The 22,236-nt window shown below is 46.6% G+C and overlaps 1 protein-coding gene across 2 annotated transcripts; it reads right to left on the bottom strand.

Moving 5' to 3' along the window:
• Positions 1 to 6,413: 6,413 nt before the first annotated feature.
• On the bottom strand, positions 6,414 to 21,609 carry FAM174B (family with sequence similarity 174 member B). Of its 2 annotated transcripts, XM_083713266.1 has the most exons (4): positions 20,708 to 21,609; positions 10,619 to 10,750; positions 10,104 to 10,175; positions 6,414 to 7,483 (listed from the first exon to the last, which is right to left on the bottom strand). In XM_083713266.1, exons 1-3 carry the CDS (start codon positions 21,487 to 21,489, stop codon positions 10,127 to 10,129), a joined length of 963 nt encoding a protein of 320 aa, XP_083569392.1. In that variant the 5' UTR covers positions 21,490 to 21,609; the 3' UTR covers positions 6,414 to 7,483; positions 10,104 to 10,126. The 2 variants fall into 2 exon arrangements, with proteins under 2 accessions (XP_083569392.1, XP_083569393.1); XM_083713267.1 differs by lacking the exon at positions 10,104 to 10,175 and having other exon boundaries at positions 20,708 to 21,594.
• Between the last annotated feature and the right edge of the window lie 627 nt (positions 21,610 to 22,236).

The following is a 22,236-nucleotide window of genomic DNA, read 5'->3' as shown; positions in this document are numbered from 1 at the left end:
GCCACCATTATTTTAATGTCTCCTACTAACATGCATTTCATAGTTCAGAATATGTTTCCTAGAAATTCTACTTACAAAATACCATAGACTGGTAACCCTTAAAGGAGGCTTCTGCTATTGCCCCTATATTGTGAAATGTCCTTCCCTCTGCCATGTCTTTCTGCCCAGGCTTTCCGTGACCAGTAAGACTGGTCCCTGTTTTTGTTTGGATTCCCTGAATCTTCTTTTAGTAGGTTTTTATGCTGCTATTTTACACCGTGTTTTTGTTTTGTTGGTGTGTTTTTTTTATTGATGGTGTTGTTTATTGTTTTTATGTTGTGTACTACTTGGAGATTTTGAAAATGTTAAGGAGATTAGAAATGATTTTAAATAAAAAGAAACAGTGCCTCCTATAATATACTAGCAGCAAATTCCTTCTCTGAGAGTAGAATCCTTATGCAGCTGTAACATCCATGCAGGAGAAGCACTAACCCTGAATGCAGGCAGAATGCGTTTTGCAAAAATGTGCATATTGGGCAAAATTCCATACATTACAAACATATGTATATTAGGAGAAAGTCAACTAAAATGGTGCTGGATTTGCATAATGAGTTTTGTTAAAAAAAACCAACATGCATAAATGCAGAGAACTGAATTTAGGAATGGGAAAATGAGAGACAGAAAGTGAAATTAATAATAATAATAATAATAATAATAATAATAATAATAAATTTTATTTACATCCTGCCCTCCCTAGCTGAAGCCAGGCTCAGGGAGGCTAACAACAATAAAATAGTACAACATTCTAAAATCATTCATTATAAAATTAATTCAAATCAAATCGACAGATTTGCCCACTTTGCATGCAGAAGATCTCCCATTCAATCCCTGACATCTCTGGGATCAACTCCTGCCTGAAACCCTGCAAAGTTTCTGCCAGTCACTATAGACAATACTGAGCTAGAGATGGACCAATGGATTGACTCGGGAGTGACCCACATGACTTACCCCAAAGAATCCTGGGAATTGTAGTTCACCGCTTGCCCTTTCCATGATTCTTTGGGGGAGGTCATCTGTTTTAAACATGCATTGACTGTGCTTTAAACATATGGTGTGCATGTGTCCCTGTGTAACCCTTCATTAGTCCTTGCAGGCCAAGGCCACGTCCATTTCCGAGTGCCTTGCTTCCAGGTGCCCTGAACGTACTCCAGAGATTTAATAGCACGTCCAGAATGGGCCGTTTTTGCAGCTTTGAGCACAATCACATGGGAAGTCTGCTTTGCACGCCCTGCTGATTATCAGTCAGAGCTCCACAAGAGCACGGTGCCCTTTGAACATTTCCTCTTGAGATCATGCCACAGATTTCCTTCTCTTTCTCCCCCATCCTCCCAAGTCTAGCAAATGCTTTAAATGCTAAATGAGTGCTCTGTGTTCCAAATCTGCCCTGGCTCTGATTTCAAGACAGGAGAAACTCCCTTTTGAACAAGCCCAGGCAAGAAATTCTTCTTTTGTGGTGCTTTGTTAATAAATAGCATGCAGTGGCTATAAATAAAAAGAGGTGACTGGATAATTCCTCATCCTCAGCGCTATGCAAAGATGAGCAGGGAGGTGAAACAAGTGACGAATTCTCCATTGGAACTCACCAGTACTCTTAGTTAACTGTGGTTATGTTAGGACAGGAAGCTTCTTCAGCCTGAGGGCCATGTCCCCAAATCGATAACCTTTCGATATATAGAATGGGAGTGGGAAGGAACACCAATTGTCTTCTAGTCCAATACAGGAATCACAGCTAAAGAACCCCTGATAGATAGTCATCTAATCTCCATTTAAAAACCTCCAATGAGGATCTACCACCTTCCAAAGTGGTCCATTCCATTGTCAAACAGCTCTTACTGTCAGGTTCTTCCTACTGTTTGGCTGGAATATCCTTTCTTGTCCTTTGAATCCATTGGTTCCAATCCTACCCTCTGGAGCAGCACAAAAGAGCCTGCTCCATCATCCACGTGACAGCTGAAATAAAAAAAAATTAAGGTCCTATATATATAATAAATGTTCATAAATGTACCAACCAAGCACATACATAGATATGTGGACCACATGTCTGGAGCAGCACAGGAAGACCATCCTGAAACCATTTTGACTCCCAAACTGACCAAATGTTTTCTCTGCGAGGAGGGAGGGGGGAGGGAACCTTCCCATTGTCTCAGGAATTGGCTAATCACTATCTCAAAGGAATGGGCAGGCTACCAGGAAAGGCAATCAGATAAGGCATTATCAGATAACCTGGCAGACAGGAAAAACAACAACATTCAAATTTCTGTTGTAGACTGCCTTTTCTGTGATGCAGGTATGATGTTTGTGGGGGTTGGTCTTGGGTTCCACCCCTTCTGTGATGTATGTATGATGTATGGAGGGGTGGTCTTGAGCTCCAAGGCAGGGAATTTAAAATGTCTGCATAAGGGCAGGTACACCTTGGTTCTGGGTCCTCCTCCTTCTCTACTGTGTGTGAGGGGAGCATCCTGTTGCAACAGTTCAATAAAGATCAGGCTTACTAACTGCTTTGCTTCTCAATATTCTCTGGTTGGCCTCTGTTATTTTCTCCGACCAATGAAGAACCTACAAAGGATTCTATAAGGGCTCTTGTGTCCCCCATAAGGGAATAAGGGCAGATTTCATTTACAACACAGCTCTTCAGATATTTGATGACAGCTATCATATCTCCTCTCAGGTCTTCTCTTTTCCAGACTAAATATATCCAGCTGCCTCAATTATTCCTCATAAGGCTTCGTTTCCAGACCCTTTATCAACCTTGGTTGCCCTCCTCTGAACACCTTCCAGCTTGTCAATATCCTTCTTAAACTGTGGTGCCCAGAAGTGGACACTGGACTCCAGGTGTGGTCTGACCAAGGCAGAATAGAGCCTATTACTTCCCTTGACCACTAGCCTTCCATTGATGCAGCCTAGAATAGCATTCACGTGTGTGTGTGTGTGTGTGTGTGTGTGTGTGTGTGTGTGCATGCTGTATGTATGCACACATCTTCCTACATGCAAAAAAGTAAGACTGTTGTCACACTGAGGTCCGTGTGGCCACCAACAGCATTTAGAGGCAAACCGACCAAAGTTGCCCTTTCCAAAACAAAAGCCGTCCTGTGAATTTCATGCACTAACACATTTTGCAATGCAGTTCTGCAGCCAAGTAATAAGTTAAAAAATGCATGAACTAGGCTAATGTGTACCTAAAAATGTATATTTCAGCAAAAAGAAATACCATACCAAAGGCATGTTATTAAGGGAAACGGCTTTGCTAAAAAGTGTATCTTATGCAAAATTGCGTACAAAAATGTTCATCAGAAATTTACACTAAAATGCTGGTGAATTTTCAAGAGGGGATATTACCCCTACTCTAGCAAGCACCCCCTCCAACTATTCAAGGCCCTCCAAAACCTGAAAACGGCACTGGGTCTTAAACATCAGTTTCCAGCTCTTAAGATGTCTGAATCCTAGCCCAGAAGAGAAGGCAGGGGAACTTGCAAGCGAAAGTAGATTTTCACCCAGAGACCAGAGCTCTTTTAAGGCCATTACCTGCGTTCGTAAAGCAAAAAGCTTTTTCTTTCTGGATAATGAGAGACAGCAGGGGGAGAAAGAACCACACACCTCTGGGATCAAAGAGCTGAACCAGAAAGATTGGAAGGGCAACAAATCAGGGAAACTTGAGGCAGATAAGGCTTATTCCAGCTGTCAAAACAGTTCTGTCATGGGAAGGCTCAGACAGTGTGCAGGCTCAAATCCTTGCACTGAACCCCGAAACCCAGTTGGGAGAATTCCGGTGTTATGACTGAGCACTGATGTCATATTTAGAACATACGCTTCCATGATGCCACCCCCGTTGCGCTCCAAAACCCACCTTTTCCATGAAGCTTCTGGTTTAAACCCTCAAGTCATCACCAACCATTAAAGCAAAGCCTGAATGCATCAGCTTTCATCCCTCAGACATCATGATCTTTCCATCTCCTTCCTCTTTCGGTTTTGCTCATCTCCCTCTGGTGTCTTAGTTTAGATTCTAAGTGGGAAGGGAGGGTTAACATTTTGCTGTTTTGTTTTAATCATGTATATGTTTTTATCCTGTATTTTATTCTGTGAACCGCCCTCACATCTTATCCTTAAGGGTGGTATATAAAATCACCGTCATCAAGTACCTCAGACCAGGAATCTGCTTTCTTTTTAAGCTTAAAAGGTAAAGGTAAAAGGACTCCTGACCATTAGGTCCAGTTGTGGCCGACTCTGGGGTTGCGGCGCTCATCTCGCTTTATTGGCTGAGGGAGCCGGTGTACAGCTTCCAGGTCATGTGGCCAGCATGACTAAGCCACTTCTGGCAAACCAGAGCAGTGCACGGAAACACAGTTTACCTTCCTGCCAAAGCGGTACCTATTTATCTACTTGCACTTTGACATGCTTTCGAACTGCTAGGTTTGCAGGAGCAGTGACTGAGCAACGGGAGCTCACCCCGTCCCGGGGATTCGAACCGCTGACCTTATGATCGCCAAGTCCTAGGCTCTGTGGTTTAACCCACAGCGCCACCCATGTCCCTTTTTAAGCTTACATTCCTCAAATTTCAAGCAATCCTACCCAGACATATACATAGCTCTGTGTATTTGTTTTCAAAAGTTTTACTGATTTTATCTGTGTTTTATTAGGTCCACTGCTTAGGTCACCTTTTGATTAAGCGGCCTGTAACTTTTTCTAATGAGAATAAATAAAGCCAGGTAGGCTAACGGAGATAGAGAAATCATGAGCCTGACAATCTTGAACCCATTCGCCCTCACAAGCACCATCTCAAGTAAATATTTGCCATTTTCCACATATGGAAGGGAGATCTTGAAGAAAAGGCAAGATCTCGGGCAAGGGCCAAGATCTTTCAGGGCAGCTTGTCTGAGATGACAATTGGGAGTATGAACAAGGGAAGACTTGAGGGCAGAGGTTCAGGGACTCACACAATAGAATAGGGACCCAAACACAGCAGGATTGGCTTACTACAAGACCATCAAATCCAGAATCTCACCTAGCTGATGCTTGGGGTAGGGTTGAGGGGTCTACAGCAGGGGTGTCCAAACTCTTTTCAAAGAGGGCCAGATTTGATGAAGTGAACACCCATGAGGACCGACCAAACGGCCAACCAAAGTTGTTGACCTTTTACGATTGAAGTTGTTGAGTTTTTTTAGGCTTTTACCCCGGGAAATAAACTGCCACAGGGGGCCGGTTTAGACCCCTAAACTGACTTTGGACATGCCTGGTCTACAGTCACTGCCAATGCAGCAGGATTTAACCATCACTGGTGAGCAAGGATTTAATCCCACTCTGTATGTTCAAAAGACAAAACTTGGCAGCAACCAGATACACATTTTTAAGGGCAGGGGGAGACGAACATCAGCCTTGTCCCTCCAAGGAGGAGCTGACATCAAGGGTTTTCTCAAAACAGTTCTATTTTATTTGAAATCTGCCCCAAGAATAACACCCACCCATGGAGAACTCCACCCAGTTCCAAGCTATCAGGAAATCCTAAGAGTTGATGAGAGGTTTTCGGTTTCTGTGTGACAGGAAAGAAGCAAAAGGCAGGCCTCCCGTGGCCAGCCCTGAATATTTCTCAACCTACGTCCCAAGAAGGGCAGGTTAAGTTCACTGGACAGAAGGCAGCAATGCAGAGAGGATTAAAACAATCCCTTTCTCAAAGAGCAGCAGGTCTGTTAACGCTGACCTCTACTAAGTGTCCAGTTCTGGGAACAGAACATCAAAAGAAGTCAGCATCCCTCCATGAGGATGCAGAGAAGATTTTGATAATAGTACCACCATAGTCTCAGGGTGAATGAGAGGCTGCTGGAACAGAAGACTGCAACCTGGACTGAGGGAAATGTAGCCGAGAAAGGGAGGGCCATTGCAAAGGGGAACTGTTCTCTCCAGGCTGCTTTGCACAGAAGATGAAGTCTTTCAAAGAGACACGTGGTAAAACATGCAGTTGTGTTAACAATGGCAAAGAGGTAACTTGGTCTGTGCTGGAAAAGAGACCAGCTACAGTGGAACCTCAGTTCTCGAACCACTCCGTTCCTGAACGTTCTGGCTCCCAAACATTGAAAACCAAAAAGTGTCCAAGTTTTCGAACGTTCCTCGGAACCCAAATGTCCTATGTGGCTTACCATCTGCAAAAAGCCTAGCTGTCAGCCAATCGGAAGCCGCACCTCGGAATTCAAACATTTCGGATGTCGAACGTCCTTCAGGAATGGCTTACATTCGACTTCCGAGGTTCCACTGTATTTATCTTTGTGTTATGCATTGCAAAAGCTGGACCCTGATTGACCAAAGCTGAAAAAATGTTAAAAATCATTTTGGTTGGTAACAAGAATATTTGACCAGGAGCACATGACAACGCAAAAAAGCAAAACTATCCTAATTGCTCTTTAATAGCCTCACTGCAGATTGTCGTGAAATACAATAGAGGAGGTGAGAGAGAGGCGACTCACAGGCAGAGGGAGACACAGACACAAAACAGCACTCAGTGTAAGGCAGGAATCGGGAACCTGCAGTTCTCCAGAGGTTTCTGGACTCCCAACTCCCTTTAGCCCCAGCCAGCACAGCCAACGGTGAAAACAACATCCACAGGGTCACAGGTGAGCCCCCCCCCCCCAGCAGTAAGGTTTGACTTCCTCAGGAATAAGGAAAGAGGAGCAAGGGGCTGCCAAAACAGATCTTTCCTTTCCTCCTGAACTGGCTGGGTTTTTCTCCCCCTGCGTCTCAGATTTCCCCCTCCCCAGAGGATTGTGGAGATATCCCCTTAGAGAGACGGCAGAGAGCCTTATTGCAAGAGCAGATGATTAGTGCAATTGTTATCAGTAGTAGTAGCAAGTCATCACAGCGGCCCACATCGCACCCACAAAAAGCAAAACACACACACATCCACACATCAATACACAGGTTCAATCAATTCAGCAGAGTTTGCACAAGTCCTGAGCTTCCGTGAGATGAGCAGAGGTTGCTACAACCCAGAACCACACAATGCCAGGCGTTTCAGGTGCCATGGAGAATAACCATCCATCTAAGTTTAGCACTTCTGATCAGAGAGTTTGTTGGTTAGCCTGGGTGCCTTCAAACAAAACTGGCACTCCTAATAACTAGGCCTCTGGGTTGGCCTACAAACGTTGCAGGTAACCAAATCTGTAACAAAAAAAAGAGAGAGGATTTTTTTCCAGTTGAAAAGCAGTCCAGAAGGAAAACCACCTCCAGTTCTTCCAACCTGGTACCCAGGAACATAGTAGCAATGTATATGCCCAATGCTCAGCTGTCTCCTGTCAAAATCCTTCATAAATCATATTTGTATATATATTTGGAACAGTGGAAAATTGTAAGTTTCGTTGATGCTAAGGTTCTGTCTTCCTTTTCCCCTCTGTTGCCAAGGTTCTTGCAAGGTTCTTGACAGGAGACCTCCATCCTGATGAGCCTTGTGCAACAGCCTCACCTGAAGAAAGCGAGGAAGAGAAATGAAATAATTAGAAACAGCAGAGAAGTGTGTCTCATAAAATTTAACAAGATGCAGGCCATCCTCAAAAGCTGGGTATGTGGCCAACCTAGTCTCTTTGCTCCAAACCCATTTTGGGCAGTGGGCAACCAGCTTGGCTCTGTCAAGCAGTCAGAGAAGGAGCAGCTGAAGGGAGTTTGTGGCTCCCCAACATGCATGGGGTGGGGAATACTTTGCTCCCGCTGCCAAATACCTGAGACAGCCAAGTTAAAGGGAGGCACATTCTGGCATTGGCCAAAGGGCCAAGTGTCCACCGGGATGCTGCACCCCTTGCCTCCCAGGAAGTAAAACAAAGCAAAGGGGAGCCACAGGTGGCCCCAACCATTGGCCAAAGGAGGAGCAGTTTCTTCAATGTTTGTTTTCCTCTACCATCCCCATCCTTATTTCCTTAACATGCTGAATCTATTAAATGGTGAGCCTGCATGCTGTCTTCTCTCTTAATATATGCTTAGAAACGTTATGTACTTTAATGTAAGATGATGATGATGATGACAATAATAATAATAATTCAAAAACTAAAGGCAGAGAAAGACAGAAGTACATTTGCCAAAGACAGAGGTATTTTGCAACACATTCACTATCCACAAATAGGCAACATGGGCAATGCCAGAGAAACAATACTGAGCATATATATTAACGGAAGGAGGCACCTCCAGAATGGCAACTCACAGAGAGACTCAGTGGGCAACCTCTCTGACAGGGCAGTGACTGAACCTGCTCCATCTCTCTCTTTCAGGAGGGATGACTGCTGACCCAAAGGTGTGGCTGATGCCTCCTAACCGAGGGAGGGGCTTCGGGGCCAATAAGAGGCTTTAATAGTTTCAATTTCTTTCTCCCAAAGTGTGCTAGCAGGACTCTTGCACTTTGGGGAACTACATGAAACAGCCCCAGGATCTGTCTCCTAATGGCACCCAGGGACATCACCCAGGCAAGACGCTTGCCTTAGAAAGAGCCTTTTGATGCTTCTCCTCCTTCCCTCTACCCTTGGGCTGAAACAGTTCAATGATGGTGGAAAATTCAAGGCTGGCTGTTGCAATCTTGAGTAGTTGTCATTGTTTTTTTATTATTATTATTATACCTTGGAGTTTAAGCATCTCAGCAAATTTGTCCTTCTTTCCTTCTCCCTGCCACCACATCCCATTTTGGAATAACAATTATGCCTTCCAAGCAGGCAAGTCAGCCTGCTTGAGAGATAAATGTGTTCAAAAACAAGCTTCACCCCCAACACAATCCACCTAGCAGTGTACAGAAAAGACCCTTCAGCTCTCACTTGCAAGACACCCAATTAAAAGCAACCTCCAGAGAACAGCACGCACGCACACACCCTTGAACAACACAATGCTCGGCGTCTGTATGCAAAAGGGCATCTGTGCATTGGAAAGGGGGGATATTCTATGGACGGGTATTGATCTAAAGGGGCCTTTATTATCAGAAGGAACAAAGGTACTCTGGAGATCCAGCTATGATGGAAAAGCATCCCAAGTTTTGATGAATTCAACTGTCTCCTTTTGTACTGTTCTACCGTCTTGCAAGGTGAGGGTTTGTTGAGAGGCAAGCTTGTGTTGATGCAAGCGCTGGCCATTGTCAACTGTATCAGTCCTTCTCGGACCTTTGTCAGGGACATTGAAATGCACATCAGAGGACAGTGATGAGGCTCAAGCTACTTCCTACGGGAGGTGGCAGAGCAGCGGAAAGAACCTCACAACCCTTCCAGCCAAAGGACACAGCCTTGCCACTATCCTCTAACTCAGAGGTTGTGTATCTTGCAGTACCTCTGTAACCCCCAACCTCGCTACAAAATAAGGTGAGGGTCCTATAACTAGCCAGGCAGCTCCTCCAGGGAACACAGACTCTACCACACATCAAGTCTGGTAAGCCTACACAGAGGTTCAGCTCCCTGCAGAGGCCACATCTCTTGTAGCTGGCCTCGGGAGATGCTTTAGCATAGTACGCCAGGGTCCTGTTCTTGCCTACTCTCCACTTGGAGCTGACCCTGCCTACTTTCCCTGCTAGCCAGTATAGTGGTACCTCGGGTTACAGATGCTTCAGGTTACAGACTCCGCTAACCCAGAAATAGCACCTCGGGTTAAGAACTTTGCTTCAGGATGGGAACAGAAATCTCGCAGTGGCGGCGTGGCGGCAGCGGGAGGCCCCATTAGCTAGAGTGGTGCTTCAGGTTAAGAACAGTTTCAGGTTAAGAAGGGACCTCCAGAATGAATTAAGTTCTTAACCCGAGGTACCACTGTATAAAGCTTCAGTTGGCTCAGGATCCCTGCAGAGACAACATCTCCAGAAGCTCCTTGGAGCTGTCCAAGGTCCTGTATGCTTTGTGCTTGATCCAGACTTAACAGCTGCTTCCTTGGTGACCTGCAAGGACCCACAGAGCTGGACAGGGCTACTCTTACTTTGCTCTTCATCACAAGAGAAAGTTGGAAATGACTCCACCAAATACATTCCAGGCCTTGTTTGTAAAGGGGAGCGGAAAAGGCGAGTGGCAGGGAACACACACTAATTTCCACCCCTGCCCGCAACAAATCCAAAATCTGCAGTAGGCTAATACCTTTGTTAGGACCAACCGAACCCTCACAAAGTTGTGAGCAACTTTTCAAGTTCTCCAGAACTCTTCTTTGGTCTGTATTTTAAAAACAACAAAAAAGGAGGGCATCATATTGAAAGATACCGAAATCTGCAGCTTGTAACTAAACTTGAAGATGGGGTGCATGAACAGAGGCTCAGACTTCGTACGCAGTAGAGGCTGATCTAATTCAAGCAGCCTTTCCCTAAATTTCAACGCTGGTACCCTCTCCAGATGTTAATAACTACAACCCTCATCAACCCCCAGACAGCATAGCCATATGATATTGGGACTGATGGGAATTGTACTCATTAACATATGGAGTTGCGGAAGGTTGTACTAATCAGATTCCACAAGTGCTAATAATGGTTGATCTTCTTAGGTGGAGATCTCGTAGTGAAGTACTGTCCAATTTATTCATTTCTAAATGAATCAACCCCCTTTTAAAAAGTTCCACCCACTCACTCATAATGTTTACACTGTCCTCCCCCTCTCCTTACCTATATTTTATATCAAACACTGTGGAATCTTCATCATCCTCATCATCTTCATTTAAAGGGGCCATTTCCACCCGTTCTGCTGGAGTTGTGATGATGTCATACTTGCGGGTTTTTTTAATCTTCCTGCCAGACCTAAAACAGCAAGAAAATTTTATTGTAGGTGTACACAGATATTGTGGAAACAAAACACTGACAATTTATTTAAACCCATCCAAATGCGAGTGGAGAAAAAGATGCAACAGACCCCTGTTACCAGGCCACTTTTCCAGCCACTCTCAACTTCTCATTGTTGCTCCAGCTAATACAGTAGTACCTTGGATCCCGAACACCTTGCGATAGAACGTTTTGGCTCCCGAACGCCACAAACCCAGAAGTGTTCCGCTTTGCGAACTTTTTTCGGAAGCCAAATGTCTGACGCAGCTGACACAGCTTCTGCTTGAGTGCAGGAAGCTCCTGCAGCCATTGGAAGCTTCGTCTTGGTTTTCGAACGTTTTTGAAAGTCGAACCGACTTCCGGAATGGATTCCGTTCAAGAACCAAGGTATGACTGTATGAGAAAACACTTGTAGGTGGGGGGGGGGGGAGAGAGAGATCATCCTATGTGGGGATTTGAACCCAGATCTGCCTGTGTCAAGGCAAATTCTCTGCTCACCAGACTACCACACTCTACTCATTCGACTACCTTTTGCAATTATGTTTGATTTACAAGTACAGTGGTGCCCCGCAAGACGAATGCCTTGCAAGACGAAAAACCCGCTAGACGAAAGGGTTTTCCATTTTGGAGGCGCTTCGCAAGACGAATTTCCCTATGAGCTTGCTTCGCAAGACGAAAATGGCTTGCGAGTTTTTCCAACTTTTCTCCCCTTTTCCCCCCCTTTTTCTAAGCCGCTAAGCCGCTTATCCGCTTATCCGCTAAGCCGCTAAAAGCCGCTAAGCGGCTTGCTTCACAAGACGAAAAAACCGCTAGACGAAGAGCCTCGCGGAACGGATTCTTTTCGTCTTGCGAGGCACCACTGTACATGAACACAGCTTGGTGGGAACCGATGGGCTCCTCCTGCATCAGGTTAGCACAACTACTAACCCTGTTGCAAATCCCTCAAAGCAATTGTGCGCAGCCTCCAGGCTGCTTTCATTCCCATCTGTGTGGCCTTGTTCAAATTCAAACCAGAACTTGTCTCTAGATGCCTTCAGGCCAAATCCCATGAAGCTTCTAATGTCAAGAATATTTTGCCTCTTTGTTGGTCTGATTCAAGAGTTGCAATCCGGTATGGTTAAGACTCTGATTATCTGGAGCACAGTGTTCACACTTGAACAGGCTTTCATTTGCCTGGGTTGTAAAGGCACGAATGCTGCTAAGAAATGAGGAAGCCCCATCTTCCATAGCAGGGACCATCACTCTGCACCCCAACTGGGGCACAGACCTATCTGGGGCTTGCTAAGCTGCATCACTTAAGGACTGTAATTGCCAGTGATTGAACAACCCTTGAGATCTGCTGCTTAATCTGTTCAGCTGCCATTGTAAAGACCTTCTTTGAAATTACTACCATGAACCACAAACATAATGAGCCATTAAAAACCAATATAGCTTTTACAAGCCCATTTAGGAAGTGTCCACAAGATCACCCTATTTATTCCCAATTAATTAGCCCAGAACAAACACTATCCACTAGGTATGATTGCTCCATCACTAACACTGATCAGAATTACTCCTCCCTGCCTTGGGATATGGATTAAAAACAACAACAACTACAACCAACAGACATGGTTTTACTTCCGTGCATATTATAAACTTCCTTATTGCAAGGTACGGTGAAGGTGAGTTTTGTGATTTTTAAAAGGGGAAAATACTTTATCCAGACTTTCAAGCAGAAGGCCAGCCTCTGTAGTCAGACACATGGTCACCCAAATACAGTAACATGCTGTGTAAACAACCATTCCTCTGTTTATCCCTAGCTTCACCTCTCTCCCTTTTCTATTGCCCCTACACTGAATTTTAAATTGCAAGCCACTTGGGGCAGGGACCTATCATCTTCCTGGGCCATGCACACTGATAGTGCCATGTAACTAGTAATGGTATTATAACAGTAAGCTGCATAGAGCAATGGCCTGTCCTGTTGATGCATCACGTATGCTGATGGTGCCATATAAATCAGAGCAGTAGTAGCAGCAGGAACAGTCATAGCAGTACTAAGGCTGTAAGCTGAATAGGTCCCAGGGAGCATGGGTACTCCTCTGGTACAAATGCTTGCCAAGCGATTATTATAAGCCATCTTTCTCACCACCTCCCAGAATGACCTTGGCTTTCTCTCTTCACGTCCCCCCCCCCCCCCTAATCTGGATGCTTAAACTTAGAACTCAGCAAGAAGACAGCTAGGAGAGAGGGAGGGAAAGATGGAGAAAGGTGGAGTCTGTGGCCACTCTCACTCAGCCCTTTCCATTCACCAGCCCTAATTCTGACCAAGCACTCAGTCACATGAAGAACAGCTGCTCCCCATCACGCAGAGGCTGCAATCGCTCGCTGTCAGCTTGCCCGCTGCTCAGACTGCTCTTCAGCCTTTAATCTATTTTTAGCCAGGCAGCCATCAGGATTAAAAGGATCCGCTCCTGACCCCGTGATCCCAAGACGTGGCCCCCTCCCACTCTGAGCCGGCAGCACCACCACTCTTGAGAAGCAAGATTGGAGGAAGAAATACGGTCCTTGATACTTGCAGCTGCAGGTCAATACATTCATGAGGCTAAAACAAGGAGGAGACCCTACATTCATTGTCCCTTACCTGATGCCCTCCATATCTTTGGGACTGTAACTCCCATCAGTCCCATCCAACACAGCTGTACTGGTTGGGGGCTGATGGATGGTGGGAGACTGCCCCACTCCATATTGGAAATAATTGTCCTCCGCCATGCACACACCCCAGTAAAATCGTGGGAAATTGTGTTGCCATTTCTCATTAGGCATAGACATAAATCATGGGTAGGCAAACTAAGGCCTGGGGGCCGGATCCGGCCCAATCGCCTTCTCAATCCAGCCTACGGACGCTCAAGGAATCAGCATGTTTTTACATGAGTAGAATGTGTGCTTTTTAAAAAATGCATCTCTGGGTTATTTGTGGGGCCTGCCTGGTGTTTTTACATGAGTAGAATGTGTGCTTTTTAAAAAATGCATCTCTGGGTTATTTGTGGGGCATAGGAATTCGTTCATTTCCCCCCCAAAAAAAAATATAGTCCGGCCCCCCACAAGGTCTGAGGCACAGTGAACCGGCCCCCTGCTGAAAAAATTGCTGGCCCCTGATGTAAATAGTTCAGCTATGGAACTCTCTCCCACAGGAGGCAGTGATGGCCACCAACTTGGTTTCCTAGTTTCTGGAAACCACAGGAGTGGAAAGAGCTCTTGCCCCAGGTCCTGCTTGCAGGTTTCCTACAGGCTTCTGGCCGGCCACTGTGAGAACAGGATGCTAGACTGGATGGGCCACTGGCCTAATCTAGCACGGTCTTCTTATATTCTTAATGATCCTATCACCTAGGGCTGGTGGAAGTTGGAGTACAACAGAATCTGGAAGGCTGCAGGTTCCCCACCCCAACCAAATTAATCATGGAAGGGCCCATGATGAATCTGGCACCAGTGCAGAATAGGCTGCACATTTCTAGCCTTCGACATGTTGTTGTTTAGTCGTTTAGTCGTGTCTGACTCTTCGTGACCCCATGGACCAGAGCAGACCAGGCACTCCTGTCTTCCACTGCCTCCCACAGCTTGGTCAAACTCATTCTGGTAGCTTCGAGAACACTGTCCAACCATCTCGTCCTCCGTCGTCGCCTTCTCCTTGTGCCCTCCATCTTCCCCAACATCAGGGTCTTTTCCAGGGAGTCTTCTCTTCTCATGAGGTGGCCAAAGTATTGGAGCCTCAGCTTCACGATCTGTCCTTCCAGTGAGCACTCAGGGCTGATTTCCTTCAGAATGGAGAGGTTTGATCTTATTGCAGTCCATGGGACTCTCAAGAGTCTCCTCCAGCACCATCATTCAAAAGCATCAAGCCTTTGGCGATCAGCCTTCTTTATGGTCCAGCTCTCACTTCCATACATCACTACTGGGATGCCTTCGACATACCTCTTGGCAAAGTCAACAGAGCAGGGGGAAAGGATGATTCGCCTACCCAAACTCCAAGGAAAGGCAACACACCAGGCACTTTTTGAGCAGGGCAAAATTTGAGAGTGCAACGTCGAGGGGAGGAGCCCTGCCAATACATTTTACTGCTTTTTACAAAAGTGTTCTCTTTCTGTGACATCGCTAAGCCTTTTCACTTCAGCTGGTGCTGAAGTGGGGTTAATTTGTGTAACCCTGCTGGAAAGCCATCGGCTCGTTAGTGTACAGATCCCATCCCATCGTGGAGGGAGCAATTTACCTTTCCATGTTCCACATACCCAGTATATTCCTGTTGACAAGTCACAAAGGGCCTGAAGCCGATGAGAAGATTTCTGCGGGGCCATTACAGGTTGGGCAACACATCCACCTTTTTGATACTGCATCCAGTTCTGGTCATGCACAATATTATTGCTATAAAAAGGTAAAGGTAAAGGTACCCCTGCCCGTACGGGCCAGTCTTGACAGACTCTGGGGTTGTGCGCCCATCTCACTTAAGAGGCCAGGGGCCAGCGCTGTCCGGAGACACTTCCGGGTCACGTGGCCAGTGTGACATCGCTGCTCTGGCGAGCCAGAGCCGCACACGGAAACGCCGTTTACCTTCCCACTGGTAAGCGGTCCCTATTTATCTACTTGCACCCGGGGGTGCTTTTGAACTGCTAGGTTGGCAGGCGCTGGGACCGAACGACGGGAGCACACCCCGCCGCAGGGATTCGAACCGCCGACTTTTCAATCGGCAAGTCCTAGGTGCTGAGGCTTTAACCCACAGCGCCACCTGCGTCCTTATTATTGCTATACCTTGGCCATAATCACATGTAGCCTTTAGGCATGCAGAATATCCCTGAGCAGGGCTAGAAAAACACACACACTTTTGGCTCAGTTTGCGCAAGTGCAAGCTCCAAGTGTCTCAGTGACGTAAGTCACAAGACTGTTCACCTGACAACCTCAAGTGGTACCATTCATGCTTTCAGCACCCTCCGTGAAACAACTTATTTCCAGAGTTTCCTGGTGAATGAACGGTTGCTAAACTGATTTAAGTCTGCATTATACTATATCAACCTAAGTTAGCCTTGCCAATCAGTTTCACAAAATGAGCACTAGCCTAGTTTCTACTAGGCTGCTAGTTCCAATCACATATATCAATGCAACAATGGGTGTGGGTGTGTTGTGTGTGAAGCTTCCTTGCTTGATCACCTGGAGAAAATTCGTATGTGCCACAGGTGAGCAGGCAAGTGGCTATTTGCAGGCTTCCTTTAGAGGAGTCAAATTAACAGACCAGTCATCTCTCGGCCACAGCTCCATGATACAGCACTGGCTTTCCATGCAGAATTTGGCCCCAAATATCTCCAGGTAGATTTTGGAAAGCTGAATCACTGCCATTCCATGCAATCAACCCTGAGGTACATCTGTCCTGGAAGAAGACAGCTTCCTATATTGTTGCTGTTATTCTTAGTTCAATTTCTGACTTGCTTCCAGCAAAACTCTTGCAGCAACTTAGAAATGTTAACAATCCAATGTAAAGTACACTGTTTAAAAACTTAACACAGATGCAGCATTAGAAACTCAGATATATAAGCTAGCCACCAAATGGTTCTTTAAACCAGGGTTACAGTCACCAAAACTGAATGTCTAGCTGTCATTTTAGGGCCAGACAGTTTCAGTATGACATTTTGGTTCCTGAAATTTGTCCTGATTGTGCAGATCAAATATCATGGATAGAATTCTACAAGATGTCTTGTTAGTGTGTGAAAACAGGCAAGATCCAATGACACGCACCTCCAGATGGTGAAGACGTCAGGCACCATCCTTGCACCCGGGCATCTTCACTTGGTTGCAAGTGGACAATAAAGGTAAAGGGACCCCTGACCATTAGGTCCAGTCATGACCGACTCTGGGGATGCGGCGCTCATCTCGCTTTATTGGCTGAGGGAGCCGGCGTACAGCTTCCGGGTCTTGTGGCCAGCATGACTAAGCCGCTTCTGGTGAACCAGAGCAGCGCAGGGAAACACCATTTACCTTCCTGCCAGAGTGGTACCTATTTATCTACTTGTACTTTGACATGCTTTTGAACTGCTAGGTGGCAGGAGCAGGGACCAAGCAATGGGAGCTCACCCTGTCACGGGGATTCGAACCGCCAACCTTCTGATCGGCAAGTCCTAGGCTCTGTGATTTAACCCACAGCGCCACCCGCGTCCCCAATAGCCAGGTGCAAAATGTGCCTGGCGAATTTCAAATGCTGCAAAAAGGCGCTCATATAACAAATCATTGTCAACCTAAAGGTCCGGCCATCACTTACAAAGCTGAAAACACTTAACGTCAGACCATTCACCCATTTAGCTTAGTAGTGTTTACTCTGAGTGATTTAGGCACAGGATCTTTCCTAGCCCCACCTGGAGACACCAAGAATTGAACTTGGGATCTTATGCAGGCAAAGCAATTATTCTGCCACTGAGCTATGGCCTTTGACACCCACATCATACAAACTTCAAACATTTAGCAATGGGCCGGGGTATGTGTGTGTGTGCAGAAGTGTAACCTTCAGAGCCCAGCTTCCTCATCCCTTCCACGACATTTCCTCACCCCCTCCATGACAACTGCACCTGCAGCGCCTTCTCCTTTTTGACAACATGACAGGAGAATGACTCATACCAGAAAGACAGGTTCCCAGGAACACAACGATCACTGGCAGGCCAGGGGCGTTTTAACTCTGTGTACTTAAAAAACTGCTGCTTGTTTTTGCCTCCAAAGCACTAAAGGCATTTCCAACTATTGTTTTCCTCCAGCAAGAAGAATTCCTGTTGGGAGAGGCAGAATCCTCTTTTCAGGAAAGACACATGACCGGCTTTCAGAAATATTTGCAAGCAGTGTAACCTTTGGTCACAGTTGCATCCTGCAAAGAGAAAAACATCCACAAAGACAAGCAAGACTGATGTGGCATCAGGGGAACATAGTTTGGTGTGGAAGGGGACATGTTTTGAATGCAGACAACCATACATATAATTCCCAATCATTCCCATTTAAGAAGGACCAGGTAGCTGTTAGTGGGAAAGAACTCTAGGGAGTCACCTCCAATACTGAGCCAAAGGCAAATAGTCTGATCCTTTTACCACAGTTTCTGATATCCCTAGTCCTCTGTACCATCAGAAGAGAGACTGCAAGGAAAGCCTTAGCTCAGTGGCAAAACATCCCAGGTTAAATCCCCAGCATCTTTCTGGTAGGGCCTGAGAAACACCCTTGTCTGAAACCCTAGAACTGGGTTTCCAGTTGTTTTTGGAATACAAATCCCATCATCCTGAGCTAGTCAGGGATGGTGGGAACTGTAGTCCAAAATCAGCTGGAGATTCAAGTTTGGGAAACCTTGCCCTAGAAAGTCCTTGCTGCCAGTCAGTGTAGCCAGTATTGAGCTAGATGGACCAATGGTCTGCTTCAGCATGAAAAGCTAAGAAAAGACTTGTGGGATCGAGCCAAAGTCCCACTTAGCGCAGCACTTGGTCCAGTTTACCACTGGAAGTGTGCAAACAGCGGGAAGCTGTCCAGGTGGGGCTGTCACAGGACTCCTTATCTCTGCATTGGAAGTGACTTTTCCTATACTGTTCAAAAAGTCAATGAAGAATGGTCAATATTCAAAGAATATCTCAAAAATTATACTGACAACGCAAGCCTCCTGGCAGACATAGATTAAACCTTGTAAATAAAGAGATGTTTTAGTAACACTCGTTTAGATAATTGTTAAGAAAAAGCAGAAGAACAAACATGACATGTGTATAGAGATATGATTAGTAACAAAGCTCAAGGAGAGTAAGTCGGAAGTCTACTTTGTGTGGTGTAAACGTCAGATTGTAGGTATGTTGGGTATGTATTGGGGGTGTGATGTTTGTATGTATGCAATATGTGGTTTGGTATGTGTATAGTTTAATGTAAATTAATGTATAACAAGAATAAAGATTATTTTAAAAACAAAAAAAGGAAGTGACTTTCCTTACTGCCATTCCCCAGGGAATCTCTGTTGGAACAAGGTTGGGTACCTTGCACCTTGTGTAAACTCTGCTCAAGAAACTACGATTCAATTATGAGAGAGATACAACTCTGATAGGTCTTTTCAAAACACACACACACATGTACAGCAAAGCTTGCAAAAGGCAGAGAGCACCCCTCCAAAACATGGAGGGTCCAGTAAAGATGGGGAGCAAAAAAGACCCCTGAAAGGGGAATCCTATCTCCACCCCACCCCCCATTTAAAGAAATGCAGTTTTCATGGTAGATATGAAAAGAAATGGGGGAATAGGCAAGTCACTCTCAGCTGGAACATGGTAATAATAATAAATACAGCCCAACTTTCTTAAAGGGTTGCAACAAGGTTTACTGAGTTCGTATAGGACATGGTAGGCAAACTAAGGCCCAGGGGCCAGATCCGGCCCAATCACCTTCTCAATCCGGCCGACGGACGGTCCAGGAATCAGTGTGTTTTTACATGAGTAGAATGTGTCCTTTTATTTAAAATGCATCTCTGGATTATTTGTGGGGCCTGCCTGGTGTTTTTACATGAGTAGAATGTGTGCTTTTATTTAAGATGGATCTCTGGTTTATTTGTGGGGCATAGGAATTCATTCATTTCCCCCCACAAAATATAGTCTGGCCCCCCACAAGGTCTGAGGGACAGTGGACTGGCCCCCTGCTGAAAAAGTTTGCTGACCCCTGGTACAGGAAAGCCTATTTTGCAATGGGTTTTTTCCCCTTAATGTTAAGAATAAGACTTCTGAAGATGCAGATTTCTATGAACAACTTCCAGCTCTAAGGGAATAGTACAATAAATAAGCCTTCCCTGGTCTGGAGCCCTCCAGATCTTGTTGGACTACAGCCTCCATCATCCCCCACCATTTGCCATGCTGTCTGGGGCTGGTGGGAGTTGTAGTCCAACATCTGCAGGCACTAGGTTGAGGAAGCCTGCAAATAAATATCAGAACAAAGAAGTTTGGACATGCTAAAGCACTGGTGCCAATACTGACTAGTCTTTTAAGAAACAAAGTTATTTCACAGTGAGCCCCAACCCTTACAACATGAGAATAATGAATACTGACCTACCTTACAGGGCTGTTGTTAAGATTACCGATTTGATGTACATAAAGCATATTAAGGCGGCAATCCAACATAAGTTGCTTGAGAATAAGCCCCGCTGAAGGTGGCGGGGTTTACTTCTGAGTAAGCGTTGTAGAGGATTGTGCTGTAAATACTTTTTTTTAAAAGGGCAGGGCGCTATTTAACTAGAAAGTACTATTGGCAAGCAGCTAAAGAAGCAAACCTTTTATCGCCACTTTGTAATATAGTGGACAACTGATACTAGCCTACCTTTCTGAATCATCATAAAGATTACCAAGGTAATTTATTCACTTGAGATTTATATCGGCCTTTCGCCCGAAGGGAAACAAAAGCAGTTTACAGGAGCAACATGAAACATGCACATCGCCCATTCAAAAGAATGTGCAATCTGATAAAAGACATTTCTAATGTGCACAAAGTACTCTGGGCGTACCAGACAAAGCCTCCAATTGTCCTGCCGCCTTTAGATGCCACCCTCCACTCCGGCCCACCATCACCCACCCCCTTGCCCAAGGGTGCCAAAGAACCAAGCTGGACCATAGCTGTCAACCTTCCCTCTTTTTTGCGGGAAATTCCCTTATTCCGTTTCCCGCTGCTATCCCGGATTGTTAGACTGTCCCCAGGACAGGTGAGGCTGCTGATCCCTTATTTTCGAGGCTGCTGATCCCTTATTTTCAAATCTGAAAGTTGACAGCTATGAGCCGGACTGGGTGTGGATGGGGGGGCTCCCGGCCTGGCCTCCTCCTGCGCCCACTGCAGCCTGCCAACCCAGCAGGCTCGCGGCCGCTCCAGTTCTGCGCTGCAAAAGGCAGAGGAGCCTCGGGCTGCGGAAGCAGCTGGCAACCCCCAACTACGCACCTGAGGACGCGGAGGAGCAGGCAGGCGATGAGCCCCACGCTGGCGGCGCAAGCCCCGATGACGGCGGCCTTGAGCGCAGGCAAGTCCCGCAGCAAAGCCCACATGGGGCTCCGCTGGGCGCCCTCGCTGCGGTTCCCGGCCGGCGGCTCCGAGAGCCCCGAGCTGTTGGAGCCGGAGCCCGAGGAGGAGGAAGCGGCGGCAGCAGCGGAGACGCTTGGCGGAGGAGCCACGGCGCCCAAGGCGGGCAGGACGAGCAGGAGCGAGAGCCAGAGCAAGGCCGCCACGGCGCCCGGGAAGGTGCGCATGGTGGCCGGGAGAGGAGCAGGCAGAGGCGGACTCAGCTGCTGGCTGCGCGTCCTTCCCTCCTCGCTTCCGCCTGCTGCCCGGCCTCCCACCGCTTCTCGTCCCCGATGAGCCGGATCAGGGCACGCGGAGGGGCGGGCAGAGGAGGAGCCGCCGCGGCCAGGAAGGAACGGGCAGCAGATGGGCCTGGGCGTCAAGAGGGCCCCTGCGCAAGTGCAGAGGGCTTCCGCCGCGCTCCTTTTCGCCTGCAGTGCCGAGTCATCATGGCACGAGGAGATCCAGAATTGCCCCTCCCCGCCTCCGTCACGGTTTCTTTTCTTTTTTTTAAGGTAGAGCACCCAAAGGTGAGCGCCGAGGGCAATATTTAAGGGTGTGACGAAGGAGGAGACGGGGTTAATGTCAACCCGGTCCTGTGCGGTTCCGCTTCCAAGCAAGCCTTGGATGGCCAGGATCGCCCTTCCTTCAAGGCCTGAGCTCATTAAATGGGCTCATCCCAGAGTCACTGTTATTATTACGACGTTTATATCACACCTTTCTTCCAAGGAGCATACTGTTCCCCGCCTCTCCATATTATCCGCACAACGACCCTGTGGGGTAGACTAAACTGAGAGGCAGTGCGTAGTCCAAGGTAAGCCAGTGAGCTTCACAGTTTGGGGGGGGGCGAGATTTTATCTCCAAGGTCCTTGTCCAACACTCCATAACACTATACAGTTGTACCTCGGGTTACAGATGCTTCAGGTTACAGACTCCGCTAACCCAGAAATAGTACCTCGGTTTAAGAACTTTGCTTCAGGATGAGAACAGAAATCGTGCTCCGGCGGCGTGGCAGCAGCAGGAGGCCCCATTAGCTAAAGTGGTGCTTCAGGTTAACAACAGTTTCAGGTTAAGTTAAGTTCTTAACCCAAGGTACCACTGTACAATACTGCCTCTCTGGTCATAGGGTCATCATGTATCCAGTTCTGGTCCTGCTCTGAGTAGACCCATCAAAATGAATAGATATGACTATCTGGGCACCATTAATTTTGTTAATACTCTTGTGTACATCTTGGATACATGCCAGTGCCTAAGCAAAGTGTTTTCTGCCAATATGGTATGATCAGAGTGGGTTACAGAAGACCATTTCAGTACAACAGTGCAAGCACCCTAAGGAATAAAATTGTATGTCCCTCCAGACAAGCTTTCCTCAACCTGGTGTGCGTGCATGCACACACACACACCCCATGCTA

This window comes from Podarcis gaigeae (genome assembly GCF_964106915.1).
Source record: "Podarcis gaigeae genome assembly, chromosome: 14".
In the NCBI taxonomy this organism is placed as follows: Eukaryota; Metazoa; Chordata; class Lepidosauria; order Squamata; family Lacertidae; genus Podarcis; species Podarcis gaigeae.
The sequence above is the reverse complement of the archived record's forward strand: the minus strand, read 5'-3'. Positions and strand labels throughout refer to the sequence as shown.

What these genes read in the sequence shown, in the direction of transcription:
- FAM174B (XM_083713266.1), bottom strand. Translation starts at nt 21,489, where the DNA reads ATGAGCTCAGGCCTTGAAGGAAGGGCGATCCTGGCCATCCAAGGCTTG. An exon ending in CTGCTCCTCCGCGTCCTCAG is followed by an intron (nt 10,751 to 20,707) that starts GTGCGTAGTTGG and finishes TTGCTGTTTTAG; the next exon opens with GTCTGGCAGGAAGATTAAAA. An exon ending in GTGTTTGATATAAAATATAG is followed by an intron (nt 10,176 to 10,618) that starts GTAAGGAGAGGG and finishes TTTAAAATACAG; the next exon opens with ACCAAAGAAGAGTTCTGGAG.